Source organism: Canis lupus, chromosome 35, assembly GCF_048164855.1.
Source record: "Canis lupus baileyi chromosome 35, mCanLup2.hap1, whole genome shotgun sequence".
Classification (NCBI taxonomy): Eukaryota; Metazoa; Chordata; class Mammalia; order Carnivora; family Canidae; genus Canis; species Canis lupus.
This window is the reverse complement of record NC_132872.1, coordinates 7,311,491-7,334,514: the sequence shown is the minus strand read 5'-3', so window position 1 is coordinate 7,334,514 and position 23,024 is coordinate 7,311,491. Positions and strand designations below refer to the sequence as shown.

The 23,024-nt window shown below is 42.5% G+C and overlaps 1 protein-coding gene and 1 long non-coding RNA gene across 10 annotated transcripts in view; one reads left to right on the top strand and one right to left on the bottom strand.

Annotated features, from left to right (window-relative positions):
• Window positions 1-4,654: 4,654 nt before the first annotated feature.
• HGD (homogentisate 1,2-dioxygenase) overlaps window positions 4,655-23,024 on the bottom strand; it is a 41,791-nt gene continuing 23,421 nt past the window's right edge. For both annotated transcript variants that reach the window (XM_072811757.1, XM_072811756.1), the window contains exons 6-14: window positions 21,587-21,678; window positions 20,451-20,485; window positions 19,568-19,647; window positions 18,716-18,815; window positions 16,508-16,632; window positions 13,827-13,931; window positions 11,272-11,398; window positions 7,645-7,826; window positions 4,655-5,018 (exon numbers count right to left, since the gene is read on the bottom strand). In XM_072811757.1, the coding sequence (XP_072667858.1) occupies window positions 4,869-5,018; window positions 7,645-7,826; window positions 11,272-11,398; window positions 13,827-13,931; window positions 16,508-16,632; window positions 18,716-18,815; window positions 19,568-19,647; window positions 20,451-20,485; window positions 21,587-21,678 (996 nt within the window). In that variant the 3' untranslated portion in view covers window positions 4,655-4,868. The remainder of the gene's footprint in view (window positions 5,019-7,644; window positions 7,827-11,271; window positions 11,399-13,826; window positions 13,932-16,507; window positions 16,633-18,715; window positions 18,816-19,567; window positions 19,648-20,450; window positions 20,486-21,586; window positions 21,679-23,024) is intronic.
• Window positions 10,465-23,024, top strand: part of LOC140624842 (uncharacterized) — a 29,462-nt gene continuing 16,902 nt past the window's right edge. The window contains exons 1-3 of one of the 8 annotated variants that reach the window (XR_012024275.1): window positions 14,567-15,087; window positions 16,985-17,273; window positions 20,208-20,289. This is a non-coding gene — a long non-coding RNA (uncharacterized lncRNA). Of the gene's footprint in view, window positions 10,652-11,533; window positions 11,837-14,566; window positions 15,088-16,984; window positions 17,274-20,207; window positions 20,290-23,024 lie in introns of those variants that run through there. The other 7 variants (XR_012024277.1, XR_012024280.1, XR_012024276.1 and 4 more) reach the window with 7 other exon arrangements.

Sequence of the window (23,024 nt, the reverse complement as noted above, 5' to 3'; positions counted from 1 at the left end):
AGGTTAAATATAGGGGGTGCCTGGATGGCTAAATTGCTTAAGCATCTGCCTTCAGATCAGGTCATGACTGCAGGGTCCTGGGATTGAGCCCCATATTGGCTCCTTGCTCAGTGGGGAGCCTGCTTCTCCCTCTCCCTCTACCTGCTGCTCCCCCTGCTTGAGCTCTTTCTCTGTGTGTCAAAGAAATAAATAAAATCTGAAAAAATGATCTAGTAATCGCACTACTGTGTATTTACCCAAAAAATATGAAAACACTAATTTGAAAGGATGCATGCACCCCTATTTTTACAGCAGCATTATTTACAATAGCCAAGATATGGAAGCAGCTCAAGGGCCTCTTGATAGATGAATGGATAAAGAAGATGCAGTATATATACAAAATGAAATATTATTCAGCCATTAAAAAGAACAGTCTTGCCATTTGCGACAACATGGTTGGAGCTAGAGAGTATAATGCTAAGTGAGGGATCCCTGGGTGGCGCAGCGGTTTGGCGCCTGCCTTTGGCCCAGGGCGCGATCCTGGAGACCCGGGATCGAATCCCACATCGGGCTCCCGGTGCATGGAGCCTGTTCCTCCCTCTGCCTGTGTCTCTGCCGCGCTCTCTCTCTCTCTGTGACTATCATAAATAAATAAAAAATTAAAAAAAAAAATAATGCTAAGTGAGGGCAGCCCTGGTGGCTCAGCGGTTTAGCGCCGCCTTTGGCCCAGGGCGTAATCCTGGAGACCCGGGATCAAGTCCCACGTCGAGCTCCCTGCATGGGGCCTGCTTCTCCCTCTGCCTGTGTCTCTGCCTCTCTCTTCTTTGTGTGTCTCTCATGAATGAATAAATAAAATCTTTAAAATATATATATAATGCTAAGTGAAATAAGTCAGAGAAAGACAAATACCATATGATTTCACACCTTGTGGAATTTAAGAAACAAAGCAAGTGAACAAATGAAAAAAAAAAAGGCATGAAACAAAAAACAGACTCTTAACTATAGAGAACAAACAGAAGGTTACCAGAGGGTAATTGGGTAGGGGGATGGGTGACATAGATGAAGGGGACCGAAGAGCACACTTACCATGATGAGCATTGAGTAATGCATAGAATTGTTGAATCATTTTATTGTATATCTGTATGTTACCACACTGTATATTAACTATATTGGAATTAAAATAAAAAGCTAAAAAAATGGGATCCCTAGGTGGCTCGGCGGTTTAGCGCCTGCCTTTGGCCCAGGGTGTGGTCCTGGAGGCCTGGGATCGAGTCCCATGTCAGGCGCCCTGCATGGAGCCTGCTTCTCCCTCTGCCTGTGTCTCTGCCTCTCTGTGTGTCTCTCATGAATGAATAAATAAAATCTTAAAAAAAAAAAAAAGTTAAAAAAAGAACTTCACAAAATTCATCTGGGCTCCATCCTCAGCATTTCTAATTTAGTTGATCTGAGGTATACCTCAGGCTCTTGGAGTTTCTGAAGCTGCTAAGAGATATCCAATGTACAGCTGAAGTTGAGAACCACTGTGGCCCACAGCAGGGTGTCTCAGCCTCAGCACTATTGACCTTCAGCCCTGGCTAATTCTCCACTGTGGAAGTCTGTCTTGTGCACTACAGAATGTTTATCAGGGTCCCTAACGTTTCTCTGCTAGGTGCCAGTAGCAGCTTCCCCAGTTGTGACAACCAAAAATGTCTCTTAGCTTTGTCAGATGTCTTGGGGGAAGGTACAAAATCGCTGCTCTTGAAAACCATTGCTCTAGGGCCATTGCTGCTGCCTGCCCTGAGAGAAAAGTCTCTCAAAGAGAAAAAAGAGAAGGGTGGCTTCTAGTGCACCCCGCAGACAGGAAAATATATAATGATGCCAAGGGAATCTGTCAGATAACCCTCTTGTCATTGGAGGAAAGGTAATCAGAGTGTCCCCTGCCTTTTCAAGAATTTTTATTTCTCGGTAAAGAGCTGGGATAGTTCTTCAGGAGCATGGTAGAGGAAGGTATTTTCGAGAACAAGGAATTAGGGAAAGGATACAGATCTTTCTTGCTGATCTGAAGCACAACAGGAGGGAACTAAATCTTTTTTTAATTAGCGTGAACAGCCCGGCCTGGTGAAATAAGGTCTCTTGCTGAGGAGTTGCTGCCAACAAGATAAGGTGGAGAAGATAAAGCACAATGGCTTAGGCTGAATGGACGCAAATACTGGATGTTTCTTCAGCTCTGGGAAGTCTTGGCCAGCGGACTGATGATGGATGAGAGTCTGGGTATGTGGGTAAGAGCAGAGTTAGAGGAGTTTGTTCTGGAAAGGTTGGAGTTTGGGAAGAAGTTATGTGAGCGGTTGTCTTAGTTTGGGTCATCTGGGGGGAAAGCCCAGGAAGCACCGCAGAGAGGGGAAGGGAGAGGAAAGTAAGGAAGCTAAGGAAGCTAATAAGAAGGGCATTACTGGGGCAGCCCAGGTGGCCCAGCAGTTTAGCATCTGCCTTCAGCCCAGGTGTGATCCTGGAGCCCCGGGATCAAGTCCCGCGTCAGGCTCCCTGCATGGAACCTGCTTCTCCCTCTGCCCCCCTCTCTCTGTGTCTCTCATGAATAAATAAAAAAATTTTTTAAAAAGGGCATTATTGGACAGCGCCACCATGAGCGGTAGAGCTTAATCCTTCTGGAAGTTGCAGAGGGCCAGGGCCAAACACAGGCCTCAGAGGGGAGGGCAACAGAGCTGGTGTGTTTGTCCACCGATGCCCGTCTGTCACTGGTTGAGGGCTGGGTCTGGGGCCATTGGATCCCAGCACCTCTGCTGGGTTCTGGTTGGGGCCTTGGGCAGAGTCGCAGGTGTGGTGCAGGCAACTGGAAGTGGCTGGTCAGCACCGTATGGTGCTCACTGGTGGGATGTAGGTGGGCCACTAGCAACTGCCATACTGGTTAATTTCAAAAATTGGTTTAAAAGTATTAACTGCTTTACTAGTTAACAAAGTTTAATTTTTCATCAAGACCTCTTTATATTAAGGAACATTAGGAAGGCACTCCAGCCCCCGGTATCATCAAAGATACCACCTTACTGCTTAAAACCATGAAATATCACTACCAGAAGCTAGCAGTCATCTTGGCTCTGCCTCAAGTCCTCCCCTCACCCCTTGCCTGCGGATCGCTGACCAGGTCCTTCAGGTCTACTCCAGAATGCTCAGGAACTGACTCATATCTGTCCCTGTGGACATTAGTCCAGGGCAGTGCTGTCTTTTGCTGGGACTGTTGTAACAGCCTGCTCCTGGGCTCTGTGCACTCGCTTTTCTTTCAGTTTCTTGAACCTACAGGCTTTTTTGGGGGGCGGGGGGAGGGGGAATGCTCCTCTTCTCTACTGCATCCCAGTCCAAATCTAACGATGATTTGCTTGTTCTTATCTTTTAGGTCTGGCTGTCACTTCTTCACTAAAGATCTGCCTCTCTAAAGAATGATTTCCCCTTCCCAAGTCAGTTCCTGTTTGGCTTATTTTGGCATGTTTCACAATTCTTAATTATTTTGTTTGCTTATTTCATCAATCTCCCTCTTCAGGATGTACCCTCCATAAGGGCAACGATCATATCTATCTCCTGCACCAGATCCCACATGGGGTTGCCAGATTTAGCAAATAAAAATACAGGCTTCTATGTCCATACTTGTACTAAAACTTAATTCAGGTTTTATCTGAAATTCAAATTTACCTGGGCATCTTGTGTTTCATTTGGCAACCCTATTCCTAGGCCCTAATACATGGCTGACTCTCACTACATGTTTTTAAATCAAAACTTGAGAGCAGCATATCAAAATTGCTATAAGGGTAACAAAGTGGGAGGAATGTACTAAAACTACCGAACTAGAGTAGTGAAAAACACACTTGCCATTCTTTTGATTCTGATTTGATAGTCTTCTCTCCCTCAGAGAACCTAATCAGCTCACCCTCAAAGTCTTGGACAGCCTAGTGCTCTAGCAGGGGTGCTGGCCACAGGCGGGGGCTGTTAGGAACAGTGTTAGTGCACTGCACTGCCTCAATTTTCTGTGGCTCTGTGCTGCACTGGGACCTTGATCTTCTTTGGCCCTGATCTCCCCTGACTGGGAGCTCGCTAAGGGAGGGGAGAGATGACTCCTTCCTTCTCAGTCATTCACCCCCAGCATCTCACTCTGTAGACAGCACGTAGCAAGGACTCAATGAATGGTTGCCAAATGGACTGATAAATGAGTGCATAGTAGGGGAGCTAAAGGAGCTAACCACTCTGGTTTGACCAGACTTGAAAGTTTCCTGAGACATGGGGCTTTCAGCAGGAAAATCAGGGCATTTGGTCCCCTCAGTGAATGAAGCTCCTTCTTCGTGGCTGGGCTTTTTGTCCATAATCATTTATATTAGCTGCTACATGACTATCATGATTAGATAGCCTGCTGGCCTGGCTGCCCATGTGTTTTAGGATGACACTGGATGTTTGGAGCTCTGCTGAACCCTTGTGCTTCTCTATGCCTGGGACCATGACCTTGGCTTCAGCCTCAGTTCATGGTCCTTCCTTGTGACTTGGTCTTGTGGCCTGTGGTAGACACTCTGGATTTGCACTCCTGGGATAAAGGCATTCAGGTTGAACTCATGTGAAGGGCTCTTAATTTTGAGATGATCTCATGGGCCCCTAATGTGGCCATGACAGGTATCATCAAGACCTGATTATGACCACTAACTACTTACACAGAGCATCAGCCAAGTATTTATTGAGTAATTAAGCTGACACAGAACTTTCCAAATACATTTCGACAAATGTCTGAATTACTTGACTGTGAAAAAATGAGTTCTCATTTTAACCACCCCCCCCCCACCCCATACTACCAGAGGGCATGAAATTCTAAACAAAACCACACAGATCCATTTTCAATTTTGGCAGCAAATGCTCCAGTCTCAGTTAGGTCCTGCTGGTTTCCTGGAATCAGGGGTGAAGTGGCTCTTGAGAGGTTCCCAGCACTTATAGTAGTTCTCATCCAAACAACTAGAGGACTTGAGCCCCCACTTGGTGACGGCCATACTTAGAGAAGATTCAAACATAAATGCCTGTAGGAAATGAGGAGGGGGACAAGAAAGAAGAAGTGAGATGGATAATAAAACATATTTGATTACACGTCAAAGAAAAAGATGTAGGTAGGCAGAATCTGAATAATAAATTGCGGGTGCTGACATGGGGAGGACCACAGGCCTTGGGTTCCGACTCTGGCTCGGCCACTTATGTGAGTGAGACTTTAACTTCTCTGAGCTCCACGTTTCATTCTATAAAACAGAATTGGGCCCATGAGCCTCACATTGTCCTTACGGCATTATGGAGCTAAATTTGCTAGATCCAAGGGCAGAAAGGGAGAGTTCGAGGACTGTTCATCTTCTTAGAAACCATCATACTGAGGCTATGTCCTTGTGGGGAGGCCCTGCTCCCCATTTTGCAGAGGAGGAAACTATGGCTCAAAGCCGGGAAATGGCTTGTCAGGTGATGGTAGTAAGAAGTGGCAGAATGGGATTTGAGTTCTCTTTTTCAGGACTCCAACCAAGAGATGGGCTGGGAAAAGAGGAAGAAGGAAAAGGGAGCGTGAGGAGGAGGAGGAGAAGAGAAGGAGGAGGCAGGCAGGACTGTAGCACTTTCAAGAACCCTATTCTAGAAGATTCTGAATGGTGGATGCCCTGCTGTGTTCAGGTTTTTGTCCTCAACAGAAAGAATATGCAAATGTTCTGTGCAGCTTAGACATTCTGGCTTCACCAATTGCTGATTTTCCTATCCACTGAAGCTTTTAAATATAAAATAAAAACAAAAACGGAATAAAACCCTACAATTCTTATGTGTTCACATTACTGGAAATTTAGAAAATATAAATGCACAAAAGGAAGTTAAAGTTCTCTTGTGTCACATCCCAGAGTACCCGTGTTAGTACTGGTGTCTAATGTACATGAGCCTCCCTATACTTATAAACAAGGGAGATGATTGCCCCTGCCTGCCTTCCCATGACAAGCTTAACGTGAGGACCAGATGAGATCACACGGAGGTGCTATGCATGTTATGAACACTATTTGGAGATAAGGGTTATTATTATGGCTGTTCTTGTATTTCTGAGGACTGCTTAAGAGCCTTGTTGTCTGACTAGAGCGACAAAACCCCATTCCAGTTGAGCTGTGGAGGCAGTATTGAACAAAGTTTATTTATTCCAAACCGGAATAAGGATAAGGTGTATAGATGGGCCTGGGTCCCAATTATATAATGGGAAATGAGGATGGAGACCTAAAGTTAGGTCTAGGCAAAGTGCCGGACCCTAACCCTGCCAGGTATCCTGAACTCCCTACCCAGCTTCTGTCCTGCCCTTAATCCCTTATAAGGATAGCTCTTTCTGGCTAGTTCCCCAAGCCTTAGGCAATTCCCAAGGTCTTGCTCCTCATAAAAACAGCCCTGTCATTGCTTCTCTGATGCAGAACACTGCTCCCTGATAACACTAACTATCCAGAGCCAAGTTGGGCACCAAAGGTTACTAAGTGGCAGTTCTAGGGTAGCCTATGTACCCCAAAGAGACTTTGGAGGCAATAGCTTAATGGAAATTGTCAAACCACATCTCACAGAGAAGTAGGGTTGCACAGAAATTCTGCAAAGGCTCTTGGATAGGGAAAGAGCCAAGGTCAAGTAGGTGGGACTCTGCACCTTTTCCCTTGCAGATCAGCTCCATCAACTCTGGTCCTGGAATTGGGACTGAAATCAAACTGCATTGGATAGAGAGACAGATAATGCTCTCTGTTTGCAAACTAGGTATGGAGTCAGGCAGGCCTGTGCTATTGATTTTATTAAAGTCAGATTACACTGAAGGCATTTGTTTGAAAAGGTAAAGCAAATTTGCATGTGATTTAGCATAAAATTACTCCTTGTGGTCCATAAACTCCACCTCCAAGAATTCAAAAATAAAATGAAAATCAAGTACCGCAGCCAACTGCAATTTTGTTCAGCCTCAATGTTTATAGCCTGATACAGGAAGAATACAAAACAGGTTTTCAATCCCATCAATTTCGTCCCATGCCAAAGGAGAGCAAAAGAAAATGAGAAAGCCGTTGAGAACTGCTGCTCACAAGCCCTGACTATAGTGAAGAAAGGCTTCCTGATTCTCCTTGGCTTGAGAAGTCCACTGAAGGTGACATCCTGCATCCCTGGGTACTGTAGTGTAGCCCTAGAGGGTCACCTCAAAAAGCAGAGATGATTCTGGGACACAGCGTATATACTCTGGGCTGCATACAGGTAATATTCACAATATTCCCTTATATCTGAACAGTGCTAGACAGTCTATAAGGTTAAATATAGCCACCTGCTGAGGTGGGCACCACACCCATTCTACAAATGGGGAAAATGAAGCACAGAGAAGTTAAAGTGACTTGTTCAAGGTCATGCAAGAACTAAGAGCTAGGATTTGATCTCAGATCTGACTCAAGTCCAAAGCTCTTTTCACCCTTCCACATCAGGAATCTAGTATACACACAGGGGTGTGTGCATACACACATGGGAATAAATAAACACACAGACACACACTCTCCTCTCTTGACTTCTCTGTGACTTTGGAAAAATGAAACAAACAAACAAACAAACAAAAAAACAACTAGCCAGTACTCTCAAGAAATTTGGAGAACCCAGAGGCTGCCAGAGCCTGGCATTCAATTTGCTTACCATGGTGCCATCAGCAATCCTCTCGGGTGCCAATTTGGCTTTGCTGGCCTTCTCAAAGCAGTCAGCATCAGGCCCGTGGGGGGTCATTGAGCTGTGCAGGCTGCCTCCTCCTGGCAGGAACTCACCCTGCTTTGCCTCATAATGACCTTTGATAAGTCCCATGAATTCACTCATGCAGTTCCCTGGGAAGGTTGAAATAGTATTATTTTTAGTATCCAATCAAGACTGGTAAAGTACCAAGACCTCTCAAGCATTATGTCTATGGAATGCCAAGAAGATAGGAGAATTTTATAATTTTTTTAGGATTACTAAAGAATAAAGATAGATGGGAGGGAGGGGAACCTGCAAAACATTCATTAGTGTGGAACTCCTGGTGGGCAAAACTCTACTTGATGGACGTGCGGATTATCAGAGGTCTTAAGCTCCACTGCCTGAAAGAAATGATGTTGGATCTAAAGAAAACCATAGCCCAGAGAAGAATTTTAATAATAATTAAAATGAAAGTTATAATAAAGAGTGGATGGGCTGATAGGCTGATAAGCCCTATATTAAAATCATCTTCTTTTCTTTTCCTTTTTTTTAAAGATTTTATTTATTTACTCATGAAAGACAGAGACAGAGAGAGAGGCAGAGGGAGAAGCAGGCTCCATGCAGGGAGCCTGACATGGGACTTGATCCCAGGACTCCAGGATCATGCCCTGGGCTGAAGGCAGGTGCTAAAATGCTGAGCCACCTGGGAATTCCCTCATCTTCTTTTCTAGATCTGATCTGATCCTCCTCCAAATAGCCTCACAGTAGTACATGGTATCACCATATTTCTGGTTTCCAATTCAGAAAACTGAGATGAAGTGTGTATGTGTGGGAATGTGTTGATGGAAGATTCATATAATGGAAAGAACCCTGGACTTGGAATCTATTACCAAATGATAATCTCTGTGAAAGTATCTTAGCAGCTGTAAAAATTGTCCATAAATGCTATATAGTCTAACAAACATTATCTTCTGTATCTGAACATTTCATCTTATTTTCTATTCTCCAAAATGCCTCTTAGGTTCATTCTTTTTTTTTTTTTCTATTTCCATTGATATTCTCTTTATAGAATTCTAAAATTTTAAAATTGGAAAGGATCACTATTTCTACTCAATACAGAAGAATATTCTATATCATTCCTGACTGATTACTTCCTGGGGTCTGCCTGCATGCTTCCTGTGAATGGAAGCTCTCTACTCAACAAAGCAACCTAGTATATTATTAAAAGCTCTGGGTGTTAGTAATTTCTCTCATATTAAATGGGAACTTGCTTTAATCTAAGTTAAGCACATTGGTCTTAGTTGTGCTTTCTGGAGTCAACAAAATTTTACAAAAATCACCACATTCCCACTCTTTCAATCATATGTTTCTATTGAAATAAAGCTCTTTAAAGAAAAAGAAATAAAGCTCTTTATTAGAACAACAGCACACTTAGAGCAAGAATTAAATACAATACCTGAGAAAATTTAAATTCCTTTTCATTCATTCACCCATCTACCCACACTTGTCCATTCCCTACCCCATTTATCTGTCTATCCATCCATCCATTCACATACGTAATTGGACACTGTGCTAAGTGCTATGATAGAAAGGAGTAAGTCACAGCCCATCCAAAGTTACTCTAATAGTCTTTCCTGTGAGAGGGCTGAGAGTGCAGACTATGAACAAAGCAGAGAGCTATGGCATTGGCAACCCTTGCAAAGCTGGACATTTGGCATGATAAATGCCCCAGCCCTCTTCCTTACATGTGAAGTATAACTGAGTGCCAAAATATTTCTGTCATTGCCTAGGCAACCATGTTCATCCTGCCTAGGAAACAAAATGCTGCTGCAGGCCCCTATAGAAAAGGTAAGACCCAGATCATAGCTCTACTCATTTCTCCATGAAGCAGACATAGAGGAAAAGAAGTAACTATAAGCATAATGTGCCTATATTTTAAAAGCAGTTCTGCTCATGACTGAAATATGCTGTCACACTCCTCAATCTAGGTGTCCTCAGGGTCACCTTCATGGTTTAATTTTAAGAAGAGAGCAGTACAGAATTCAGCTTTGATCTGAATATGAATTTAGGTAGCAATGACTTTGGTGATGACATTTCTATATCGTTTTCTATATTTCAAAGGACAGAGGGAGGGTAGACCTTGCCTCTCTGATTAATGTTGAATCCAGTTGACTCAAATACATTAAGATGACTGGAGGCAATATTTCTACAGAAATAATTCTCCACTTTTCCTATAAAGTCACATCAAAGTAGCAAAGATTTTGATTATTGCTAAAGCAATAGTTTTAATATCTCTGGAAAAAATAATCTCTAACTTGGGGTTCTGTGGCTTTTCCAACTAACACAGGCAACCATACCTTTCAGATATTTATCTATCCTGGGTCAAATGTACTTGAGAGTCTTTTAAAAAATTATAAGAGGCATTTCACAAGGTCATTTGTTTCAGATGACTGAACTACAAACCAAAGTAGCTTGAAAGCTGTAACATAATAGCAAACGTGTCTAACTTAGACGGCTCTATTGGCCTTCTCCTTGGGTGGGCGATGAGCCACAGGCCAGTGCTTCTCAACATGTGGCCTATAGACCTTCTATGTCGGAATCCTCTGACTTGTTAACTCAAAATGCAGATTCTGAGGTTCTATCTCAGAACCAACTAATTATACTCTCTGAGAGTGGGTGCTGGGATGAATTTTTTTTAGTAGGCATTCTAAGTGATTTTTATATTCTCGATGTTCTCAAAGTGTGGTTCCTGAAACAGCAGCATCAGCAGCATATAGGGACTTGTTACAAAGGCAAATTCTCACGCCCCACCCTGGACCTACTGAAGCAGAAATTCTGAGGGTGGGGCCCAAGAATCTGTGTTTTAACAAGCCCTCCAGTGACACTGACACATATGAAAATTTGAAAACCGCTATATAAAGTAACCTCAACACAATAACTCTGTGAAATAGTGAATTATCAAGGACTAGCATTTAAGGTACAGGCTAAACTAAAGTAATTCTCTCTCCTGGACAGCAGATCCTCTAGGGGACTAACTTCCAGGAGAACAGTCAGGGCCTGTGAGGAGCCTGACACTCTTCAGAAAAGATAGTAGTTTGCTTTGACTGTATTAATGAAGTATCTGGTGTCTTTGTAGTGGTAATTGATTGTATCCTTTTCTCCACCATAATGGTGTCACCTGAAAAAGGTGGTGCTGGAATTTGACCATTAAGTGCCTTTCTTCCATACTTCCATACCTTCTATAAATGCCTAAATTGCCTATTCAGTGCACTGCTATATCTTGGGGATCTGGGGGACCTGGGAGCTAGTATATATATAAGTCAGAAGGCCTGAGGTTGACTAAGGAAAGGGAATTGTTTTTAAGACTGTTCCAAATGAAATGCACCTCAGAGTCTTTCCAGAGCTCTGTGTACAAAAATGCAATCTCCAGGAAGTGGAATTGTACATTGACCTTTAGGTTGGATTTACAGCTGACTAGTGAGTGTACAATTAAAAATGCCAACTTCATTAAGTGTGGCTATGAAATATCTTATTCATTCTTGGTGATGCATTTAGTGATTAAAGAAATGTTTATTAGATGGTGAAATAGAGACTTACTGTGGTAATAAGGAGGCCTGAAAGTCTTGTCAGCAACCCCCCATCGAGGCGGGAAGATGACAAAATCAGCAACAGCTACTCCAGGACGGACAGATTTGGCGGTCAACACTGTGAAGATGGATGGGTCCTGTGAAAGCACAAAGAGACACTGAGCCCACAGTAAAAGGGTGGTGACTGGACAATGGTACACATGTCACCCACATGGGAAAGGCTTTCTGAGTTGGCTCTAATTTTTTTAATTTTTTTTTTTTTTTTAATGTAGGCTCCACACCTACAGCCTAGAGCCCGCATTGTGCCCAACCTGGGGCCCAACCTGGGGTTTGAAAACACAATCCTGAGATCAAGATCTGAACTGAGGTCAAGAGGCCAAGGCTGTGCCACCCACATGCCCCAACACTGTAATTTCTGATCAAGCCACACAGGCCAGGCTAAGTCTGGGCTTGTCGTTGAGGTGCAGAAATCACTCATCTGACTTTGCCTTCTTGCTGTGCTTGAAGAAAAGTGAATTAACACCAGCTGAGAGGATTTGGAGCTGCTTTTTCACCCTGCTGAGCCCCCATTTCATGTGAGTATTACCCTGTGGGTCTGAGAATCAGTCGTGCCTGCCTCCCAATCTCAGGTCAGGGTGACCAGAGCTGGTATGTGCCACAGGGAGTTCTCCACAGAAAGGATGCTTGGAGTGAGGTGGAAATAGAAATAAAATAGTACCCAACTTTTGGTATAGTTGTAGGATATAGTTCTCTTTGGGGGCATCACGGAGATTCCAGGTGGTACCCTCATTACTTTCTTTCCCTTGTTTGACTCTCAGGTCTAAATTATACCAATTACATCATTAGTTTGGGGAGTGGTAATGTAGAAGGCATAGGCTGGGGGACAATATTACGATTTCAAAAGAATTTTGGATTTTTCAATGGAAAGATTGAGATTCAACTTAATTGAAATCAATTATGTTTGCTTTCACATGCTGGGGTCTGGGATTCAAAGATGGTTGAGATCTATTTCTTGCCCCTTTAGCATTGTTGGTGGCAGGGGTCTGGGGGCTGGAGGAGTCATAAAACAGGTAAGTAAACAACTAATCACACTAAGGTGGCAAGGTCAATCTAGCCTTATAAATAAAAATCCAAGGGAGTACAGAATGCCTGCCTACCTGAGAAGATCAGGGAAGGCTTCAAAGAAGAGTTGGTATTTGAGGAAGGTCTTGAAAAATGAAAGGAGAAAGAAAGAAAAAGGAGGGCAAGAGGAAGGAAAGAAGGAAAGAAAGGAAAAGGCATTTTAAGCACAGAAAATAGAAAAGGCATCAAAAAGCACAGAAATTTTGCTAAAAGGCAAGAAGGCTAAAGCCCAGAATTCATTTACAGAAGGGAGAGAGGGTAAGAGCTGGTACTGGAAAAATGAGTCTAGGGCCAGATGGTGGAGAGCATCCAACACCATGCTTCAGAGCTCAGACAATCCTAAACCATGGGGAGGCTGCAAGGTTTTCTCATGCAGCAGTAGAATGGTCGGAGCTGGATTTTGGAAGAATAACTGTAGCAGCACAACAGAGACTGAACCTGTGCAAAGGCAAGCCCCGAACCCACCCCTATCACCGTGAGACTTTATACTTCTTCATCTGTCTTGAGAAATGATCTGAAACTGTTAAAGAAAACGTAGTGAGTCTCAAATAAAGCTCTATCAGTGTCTCTGGATCCCTTTTCATGCTGTTTTGGGCTTGATGCCTCATTTTCTATTCCCTTTTGGTTTTGTTACAAGTTGTCTCTCTTCAAAAGGTAGTTTTGTTCCCCTAGAGATAAGCTGAACTGGCTCAGAGTAATCTTTCTGTCTTTGGTTCTCTGGCTCCTGCTCTAATTATCCCTCCAGCTTTTGGGTTAAGTTAATCTATCATGAACTAGGCTGCAAAATGAACTTTCCTGCAGGGTCTCAGAGCTAGCACTTTATCACGAATGTGGGGCCTTGGGGGCTTAGGGACCTATTTGTGGCCCTCTAATTGAGTGAAAAATATGACTGAGTTCACATTTTAGAACATCCTTTGTTTTAAATTCAAGCACTGAACATTCTGAGGAACTTCAGAAGAGGACTATCTGCTCCATCATTGCTAAAAACAGCCAGGAGTGGAGGTACCTGAGTAGGCAGCCGGACCCAGCAGACTCAGCATTTGTGAGCAGGACAAGAAAGAACTTTCCAAATCCAGAGCTGTTTCTTTCTTATCACTTTATCACTAACATTAGCAGTTAGTTTCTTTTGGGGATACATTGGCCAAGAAGATACTAAGTTTTTAGCCATCTATAGGAGTTGCTGTGATACTCTATAAGAACTAAGCTGTGTTCAAGGGTGAGTGTTGCCTGTCAGGCTGTTATTATTTCTAGCTTGTTATTATTTCGTCTTTCATCAAAGCTTTGCTGCAGATGATTCAAATTCCTGTCAACACAATGACTATATCTTGGGCTTCCAAGGGTGACACTGGAAATGCTAAATCTGTGAGTATTGGGAACCTAATATGGATGCCTCCCACCCACTGGCTGCCCTATTCTCAGGGCCCCTCCATGGTCCAGACTTACTGCATGGTCAAAGGCCACCGAGTTAATGACCATGAAGTTCTCCAAGTTGTACTTGTAGGGGGTGTAGTTCCCATGCCACGCCACGACATTGAATGGGGAGACATTCTGATCAAAAAAACAAAACAAAACAAAAAACAGGAAAGGGTAATTTTAGCGTTTAATGCTTTTGTAGCTGTGCTTCCACAGTTTGTACTTGGCATCACGGTCTCGCTTTTTGATTTGATTTTGCTCAGAATTTAATAACACCATCCTTTGGGAGAAGTATAACCCCGAATCATTTTGTGGTTGCTTCACATGCCTTCAAACCATCCCCTCCCTGCTAAGCCACTAACCCTATTTTTCCAGTTCATAAGCTGCAGCTGCCTCTGATTCCATGTGCAGCAGAAGCATAGCACATTCTCCAAGTAGTGCCTTTTCAACAATTTTTAACACAGTTGTGAGAAACTGTGGATGTCAGCAATTCTCCGACAATCTGGGCCACCGTCTGGGTTTCCTGGTGCACTTGCTGGGACTGCTCTCCAGGTAATTGCTGCCTAGAGGAGCTTCTGGTACACTGTCTGGGTTGGTGAGTTCAGGAAGGTGAGATGGTATCTAAGAGTTCCAGCCTCAAGAACTTAAGTTTTCAGAGCAATCCCAATGTGATCCTTCTTGGGCCTGCTCTGGAATAGGAGAGGATCAGTGCTCTGTTACACAAAGGTGGTCCCCACGGCAACTATGCTTCTGTTCTGGAAACAGAATCTAACTCAGAATATTCTAAAAATTTTACTGAAGAGCCTACTTACAGAGGAGAGATTAGGGTTCAGTGAACTGGCTAGATACGCTGAGGTTTCTGAGCCTAGTAACAGTGGGAAGACCTGGCTGTTCCAGGGCCTGTGGGATATGGGAAGAACAAGTTGTTACAGGATTCCAGCAAGAGCTAGAACCATGAAGGGGCTGCCTGGTGGTGTGTTGGTAAATTATTTAACAACTAGCAACTAGCTCTCAAAAGAAAAATGCACTGTTTTTATAGCATTTGCTAATTTCTGGGGTATAAATATTCTTACCACAATCAGTTTTGAGCTACTATTATAATGTTGCTGAACACAAAGCTGGGAAGAATGTGTATATCAGTTCTTGCGTGCCAGTATGAACTGGCTCCAGCATGCCACTGGGGCTATCCAACAAGAGCTGAGATCATGGAGGGTTGCAGTCACACATAGGGAAGAAAAGGAGAAGAAAAACTCCCAACTTTTTTGTCTTTCCTCCTGCCTTCCAATTTCCTGTGAGTACCTCGCACTGGTTGAACCCAACCAAAAACCAGCTGGCTGGGGAGCCCATGCAGGTCAAGCTCTTAGGGTACAGGTCATGGCAGAGAAGGGATAATGGATCAGTGTGGGCACTCAGATAGAAAACAATCAGCAGGGATCCCTGGGTGGCGCAGCGGTTTAGCGCCTGCCTTTGGCCCAGGGCGTGATCCTGGAGACCCGGGATCGAATCCCACGTCGGGCTCCCGGTGCATGGAGCCTGCATCTCCCTCCGCCTGTGTCTCTGCCTCTCTCTCTCTCTCTCTGTGACTATCATAAATAAATAAAGAAAAAAATATTAAAAAAAAAAAAAAGAAAACAATCAGCAGAGTCCACTTAGGAAGCAGAAACCCATGGAACTGCTGGCCACCTCTGGAATGGTGGTTCTCTATCAATTAAATTCAAAAATAATATGGGGAGCATGCCTCTGATGAGTGTAGGTTTTCAACACCTCATGCCCAGAAGCTATCGTTTTTGTCAAGCTGGAATAGTATCGAAGGATCCACATTTTAAATAACTTCCCTTAGAATTTCTGATGCAAATGGCCTCTAAACCACATTTTGAGAAATCCTGACCCAGACGATATGAAGGTGACAATGTGTCAATGAGGCTGGCAATTAACTCTCAGGGGTTAATTTTAAGTGCCAAACTAGTTGGCCTCTGCTGATTAGCATACCTTGTAAATGCTGTACAAGGAAAATAATATGCCTTGGAAATAGAAGCTATAGGTCAAAGGGCCCAAAATAGTGGTAATAAATAATGGTAAAAAGAAGAAATCTTCGGATTATTTTGCTTATATAATTACATTCTGCAAATATATATTCAGTACATTAATAATATAATATATGCTAATATATCAACAATTACATATTATGTTATTATTATCCATTCTTTTATCTATCTCCTGAGTTTACAAGGCTACTGGTATAAACTAAGTCAAGTTAATTAACTGAGTTCTACTTGTTTTATATTAGTCATAGCTTGTATTTGAAATGTGGTGGCCTCTGGTAATATAAATCTTGGATGATCTGCTTATTTACTCATTTTCCTTTTCATAACATATTACCCTGCCTGTATATTATATTTTACATACCATTTTAGAGACCTACATTTTTCCAGGATTTTTATTGCTTGGTGAGGAGAAAGAGCACAACCTTTGGAGTCAAACAGATATAGGTTCTAATACTAGTTCTGCCATTTACTATGACATTTGGTAAATTATATGTCACTACCTTTTCATGCCTACAAATGAGGCAAATAGTACCTTATTTGTAATATCTTAGTAGTATGGTAAAGACGAGAGGATATAATATATGTAAAATATTTAACACTGGCCTTAGCAAACAGTAGGTGCTTAATAACTATTCCCTTTCTGTCTGCTGACCTCTCTTACTTTACCTGTTTGGCAGCAAATAGCTTCCCCTGGTATTTATTAATCACAGTGTAGCCACCTGGTACTTGGCGATCTTCATACCAGGCAACGGGTATCAAAAAATCACGAGGATTGGCCAAGCCATTGGCTCCTAGAACACAGAGACCCAAAAGTTTTTTAGACAATAGGAAAGATGCCTGCAGTTGCACAAAGAGAAAGGGCTCTCTTCCACGTCAAGAGCCGTTCCACAATTTGTTTTCATTGTTCAAAGGCTCATTGGAATCCCAAGCTGGTACCCTTCTAGGAGGAGCCAAGGAATTTGATCAGGAAAAAGAATCATGAAAATCATCATCATGATCACCAGCATCACCTCCTAAAGTTGTAGAGTAAATATGGTTTATCAACCGTGTTACATGCATTATTGCATCACGGCAGCTGAGGGGAGAGGATGAAACTAGAAAAGAGGTAAAGAGAAGTTCTTTTTTTTTTTTTTTTTTTTAAAGGGAAGTTCTGATAGAATACTAGAACTTTCCTCCAAGAAAACCATGATGATTCTAGAACTCATCTCCAGTCCTTGATCTCAGAAAAGAAGGGTTACATACTGTTGCCTCGGCATGCCTCTGCTTCTCAGAACTCAGAATCAATACAAGTCTGCAAAACTGCTCTCCAGCCTGACATATCTGTCTGCCACTCAGGAGAAAAAGCATTCAGGACTTGCTTGCTTACCTTTGCTTAGGAGTGAGTGTTGCCTCCAGAGAAAGAAAATAAATCAAAAGACCAAAAATAAAAAGTGTAAGTGCAAAAACATAATTTAACTCTGAGAGAGACCTGGGGAGTGTTTTATCATTTCCATCTCCTGGGGTTAAAAAATATAAGCCCCCAACTGGTTAGTAAATTATATATATTTTTGAGGGTACATGTTCCATGGAACCTGCAGTCTATGCTGACTGTAGAGCAGCAGGAAGCCAGACTGAAGTGGGAAGAGCGGGTGGTGAGCAGAATGACAGACGGCCCACCATGGCTCCAGCTGCCTCTCTGCTGCCTCCCACCTTCCTCTGACTATTTGGATCTCCCCAGGGGAGTGACCAGAAGGCACATGCTGGCCTGTCCTGCTTTACTCTAAAAAGCTGTTGACAAGGAAAGGAAGAACTGGGAGGTGTGGCCACCACCTTTAGCAAACATGTCAAAGATGAAACCAAGGGCCAATTTTCGCAGCCACTCTTTTCACTCTAAGAGATGTTTTGAGAACAACTCCTCCTACCACCTTCACTTCTTTCCTGCATCTCCTGCCTCCAGTTTGCCAGAAGAATCGGGGGTGGGGGGACCTTGATTCACTTTTGAAAGTTTTAATCTTACCTCATGGAGGCTGCCTCATGGAGGAGATTTCCAGCTCCTTCATGGCTCTGAATTAATGTGTAGATTTTGTGGAATGTGCCGAGTGGGAATGTTAGGTATGTAGATGATACATCTTTTGGTCTATATCCCTTTCCATAGGAATATAGCCCTTGTTTAACGGCTTGCGCTATGTTGTTGTCTACATACAACTTATTGACTTAAGAAAATAACCTCCCTCCTATTCACAAAGTTCGTTCCCACATGTTTGTCTCTGCCTAAGCAGTTCTCTTTCCTTTTTATTTGTCCTCAAATTTTCATCAAGATTTAGTCAATCTTACCTTTTCTATAAAGCTATTCCTAGTGACTTTGGCCCCTAGTAACCCAAACTTCTACATCCTTTAGGGTATATATACTGTATAATTAAAAATCTATTATATACCTTCTGTTCTCCAACCGTCTATATGCTACTCTAGAAAGAGATTTATAATGGGTTGACTTTGGTTGTTTACTTTTATGTATGTATTTTATGAGGCTTTTGTTACCCTTGGTGCGATTCCCATCAGTACCCTTAGAACAACATAGAGACAAGACTAGCTGATGGATAGATATACACTGATGAGCTAATTAATGATTTCATTTCATCAGCTGGGTCAGCCATTGTAAAGAATCCCTGACCTTGGAGGGTTGAAAAAAAGTGTCTGGGATTGCTTAGAGAGTTTTAATAGGTTTCTGAAATTCCCAGCTACACTTGGTCTAGAGAAGTTGTCTAGACAGGAAAGTTGAAATTTGAGTGAGATAATGAGGGGAGAAAGATAATGAAGGAAGAAGGATGTTTAACTCTCAGGCGATTATCTGTCCTATATCTCAAGGGAGCCTAAAAGCTTGTAGTGAAGATTTACCAATTGGTCCCAGGTCAGGCAACTCAAAGTGGACACCGTAGACCTCCAGGATATAGCCCCTGGTCTCCTCGAAGACATCTATGCTGAACCGCATTCCTCTCTGGAACAGGAAGTAGATGGTGGTGTGCACTCCCAAATCATACATGTAGCTATAAAGAAGCTGCCCCAGGGACACCTGGATGGCTCAGTGGGTGAACATCTGCCTTGGGTCTGGGATCGAGTCCCGCATGAGGCTTCTTGCGGGGACCCTGCTTCTTTCTCTGCCTGTGTCTCTGCCTCTCTCTCTCTCTCTCTGTCTCTCATGAATAAATAAATAAAATCTTAGAAAAAAAAAATCTTCCCCAGAGCCACAGCTATCCCCAAATGCAAAAATAAGGCTATAATCTGCTAAGCTATGTTTGAGAGGTGACCAACTCAAAGATAAGTTAAAATGAAAATTTTAACTCCTAATCATATCTGTGACCCAAATCAATTCTAGTCTAATCGCTCATTAGGTTCAGAGATACCAGTGCTCTAATATAGCCAAATTTTTAAGAAATTAATCTTCACTGAACCCCCTCCCCCCACCCGCATCAATCCGTGGGAACAGAGCCTTATCCAAAGTGTATATAAGTATTTAGGAAAGCATATTGACAATGCTTTTTGCTTTGTGATTGTGTCCTATTTTAAAACAAATCATGCACCCAAGCCTGCTTACCCTTCTGCACAGGGAGCCTCCTGCATGACTAAATTCCCTCCCTTTGCTCAGACACGATCCACCAAGAAATTTTAGGGTTGGAAATGACAGTAGTTACAGCATCTGATTGCTCCCAAATTAGGGATAGGCAGGGGAGAAGGGGACACATCACCAACCTGAATGACGCAGATCTCGTTGGGCTGCACAAGCATCTTGCCAAACTCAGTGTAAATGAGAAGTTTTCCTTTCTGGGGAACTAACAAAAAAGACAGGGCCCAGTGAACAACTCTTTTCTCATGAAGGCCACTTCATGAAGAGTAAAAGGCTCAAGGGCTGCATTTGATTTTTCATTCCAAAAGAAAAGAGCTTTATTGAGTCTCATGTGGGGAAATGTATATTCTGAGAACTTAGGTTAGCAATTTTATTACCTAGAAGAAAGCGAATGAAAAAAATCGACTCTGCTTATATTTGGTTGCCAGGCTAGGAGTTTTTATATGCACAGTTCTGTGGATTGACCAGAAAGGACAGCAGAAATAGGATGGAAAACCACTCATTTCTGATAGTTCCAGCAAGTCCAGTATTTGCATATCTAATATCTACACCAAAATAGTGATTACAAAATATCAATACTGAAACCATCAAATAGAACAGGTAGACAAGAGGACTCTCTAATAGACATTCTGTTTCAGAAAGCATCATGAAAATTTCTATCTAAATGGCAGATATCAATGACAGATGGTCTTGGGCGGATTTGAAGGCAAATAGAGTTATCTTAATAAGTTAATCACATGTTGGTATTATTCTATTTCTTTTCAGCTTTCCAGATCTCCCGTATTAGAAATGTCTGCCAAGGATGGGCCGAGACAGAGAGACCAGGAAATAGATGAGGGGCTTTGAGGTACACCAGGAATCTTTTCCAGACCACTCATGGCCTCTAGATCTCAGTCTGTAGATTGTATTATATAAGACAGACTGAAGGACAAAAGAAAATAATATATATAAAATTGAAAAGCAGCTTGTGACTGGAGATCAATTCATACTGAAATCTTCAGAACTTACCAATCAAGAAGTCCCCATCTGAATTGTAAAAGCATCTAAAACAAAGAATAATTCCTGTGATTTTCAATTTTAACACTGTCCAGAAAAATGAATTCACTTCATGTATTATTGATTACTACCCACCATGTGCCAGGCTCAGTGCCGGATATGAACTGGTGAGCAAAATGACCCCTTCTCTGTCCCCAGACATCTTAGAGTCTAGTAGGAGGTCAGATAGCAATCAAATAATTACAGAACTCTGTCATCGTAAACTGTAATGGCACTATGAAAGTCAAGTTCAGGGGAATGAAGGAATAATGAACTTGATCTAATGTGATGAGTCAGCAGAGGCTTCCCTGAAGAAGGGACATTTGGCTGAAAACTGAAGGAATTATCTAGGCAAGAGTTTGGGGAGTGGGGAAAACATTTCAGGCAGAAAGAACAGCACATGCAAATGGTCTGAGGCAGGTTGAAAGAACTGAAGGAAGGCTAGTGCAGCTCGAGTAAAAAGAAGAAGGTGCTATGATATGAGGTTGGATCCAAAGAGACATCTGCAGGGCCTTGTCATGGCTCAGAGAAGTTAAATGCCCAAGATTACTCAGCCAGGAGGAGTGGCATAGGGTTTTGGATAGAACAGTCAGGTTCCAGTGATAATCTGCAAATCTACTGTGATATTTTGCTTCCCCAAGAAAGGCGGAATGCCGTTTTCATATTTTTTCCGATTAAAAAAAATCCAATATGTAAGCTCCTCTATTGAGGAATGTCAAACTTACACAGTTATTAGCTGAAGCCGAAGTCTCAGCTTGACCCGCTACCAACTGGTGGCCCTTAATGGCTGCTCATGCAGTATGACTTTGGACTCAGTTGAAAAAATTAGAGATATTCTGACCCAAATCTGGTTGAAGTGAAAATGCCTCTTGGACTACTTCTGCTTCCCAATGCCCACCATCTCTTTTCTATTTGCATTGTTATGTGAAATTCTTGTTTATGTTCTAGGAGTCAGTCACGATTGAAATGCTCACTTATTAATAAATGTGTATCAATGTTGCTCTGGGAGAAAAAAAAAACAGTAACATAAAACAACTACCCAGCTTCCATTCTCTGGCCAACAGCTCTTGGGAAATCAGGATGTTCTGTGCAAGCATCAAGCCGCTTACCTGTTCCCCATGGAGGTGTTGCAGAGAAAAATATGGATGGCAAGTCCATTGTTAGACCTTATGTCTCCAGCTCCACACAAGGTATGCAGGCCCTGGGAGAGACCGCAGGAGAAGGAAGGGTGTATGTAAGTCTCGTCCAAGAGCCTGGCCCTCTTCCTGGTCTGGAGAGCCATGAGGCAAGGTTCTATTCCACAGGACAAGTGGACATTTGGGGTCCAGTCTGCTCTGGACAGCCTGAGATTTGTGGATTTTGTTTGGTAAGTGGTGGCTCTCTCTAGTCGCTAGTCATGGCCCTAGATCTGGATTATCTCAATGGCTAAAATGACCTTACTTGGCATTTTATCAGTTTGGTGCTTAAGATGAGCCTAGAGGAGAGTTTCTTTCAAAAGTAAAACCGGGCACCTAGGAAGCCTAGGGAGGAAGGTTGCCACATGAGGGACCAGTTAATGCCCCTCAGCTACATGCACCTTATCAGGTAGGCAGCCGTGTGCTTATATATGGGATCAGCCCTAATTTTTCCACAACAGGGAAGTGGGAGCATTCTGACCAATGATAATCCTGTCTGCTGATAATCTGCAGTTGAAGAAACCTTAACACATGGGTCTTCTCAAAACCCTCAGCCCCAAACCTGCAGATGGAAAGGACAGAGCTCTCTCCTTCAGATATCCATAATTCGCCCAGAGTGGAGGATTTCTTTTTGTATTTTAACACAGTTTGCCAGTTTGGGATCAATTTAGATGGTTCTACACAGAGCTTGGGGCACTTAAAATATAGATAAGGAATTCCGCATAATCCAAACAATTTGGCCTGTGGCTGGGCACCTGGACTCTCCCTAAATAAGCCATGGGCTGAGGTTGGTCTGCCAAACTAGTTTCTTTGAGGCTCTCTGCATTGTAGCTCTTTTCTTTCTCCCCTACATACAGTTTGCTCTGAGCTCAAGTATTCCAATACTCCCAACACCTATAACTACCGAGCAGAACTTTTAATCATCATTGCATTAACTTGAGCTGTCACCCTGAGTTAATGCTATTCTAGCCCAAGGGTCTATTTCATGAAGTTCGTGAAGTTGGACAGAGAGAAAATTATATATTTATTTTCACTAACCTCTGAAATGTATAATTTCCTTCAATTCATATGAATGTAAGCGACAAAGTACAGAAGTATTAGAAGTACCTGTGACCTGCTCACTGATAGAGATCACACATATTTTTAGATCACATTATAGTTGTTACGCTTTTCCAGAATATTGTTTATGCTTATACTTCTATCAACTAAAGTTATTAGATCTTTTCATAGATCTTGTGATTTAGAAGCATATGTTACTATAAAACCAAATTTATTAGTTTAATATGTTTATCATTGTATTTCAATATGACAACTTCTTTGTAATTTTATGTAATTTATTTAAAACCACAAGCTTTACTAGACAATTAAAGGA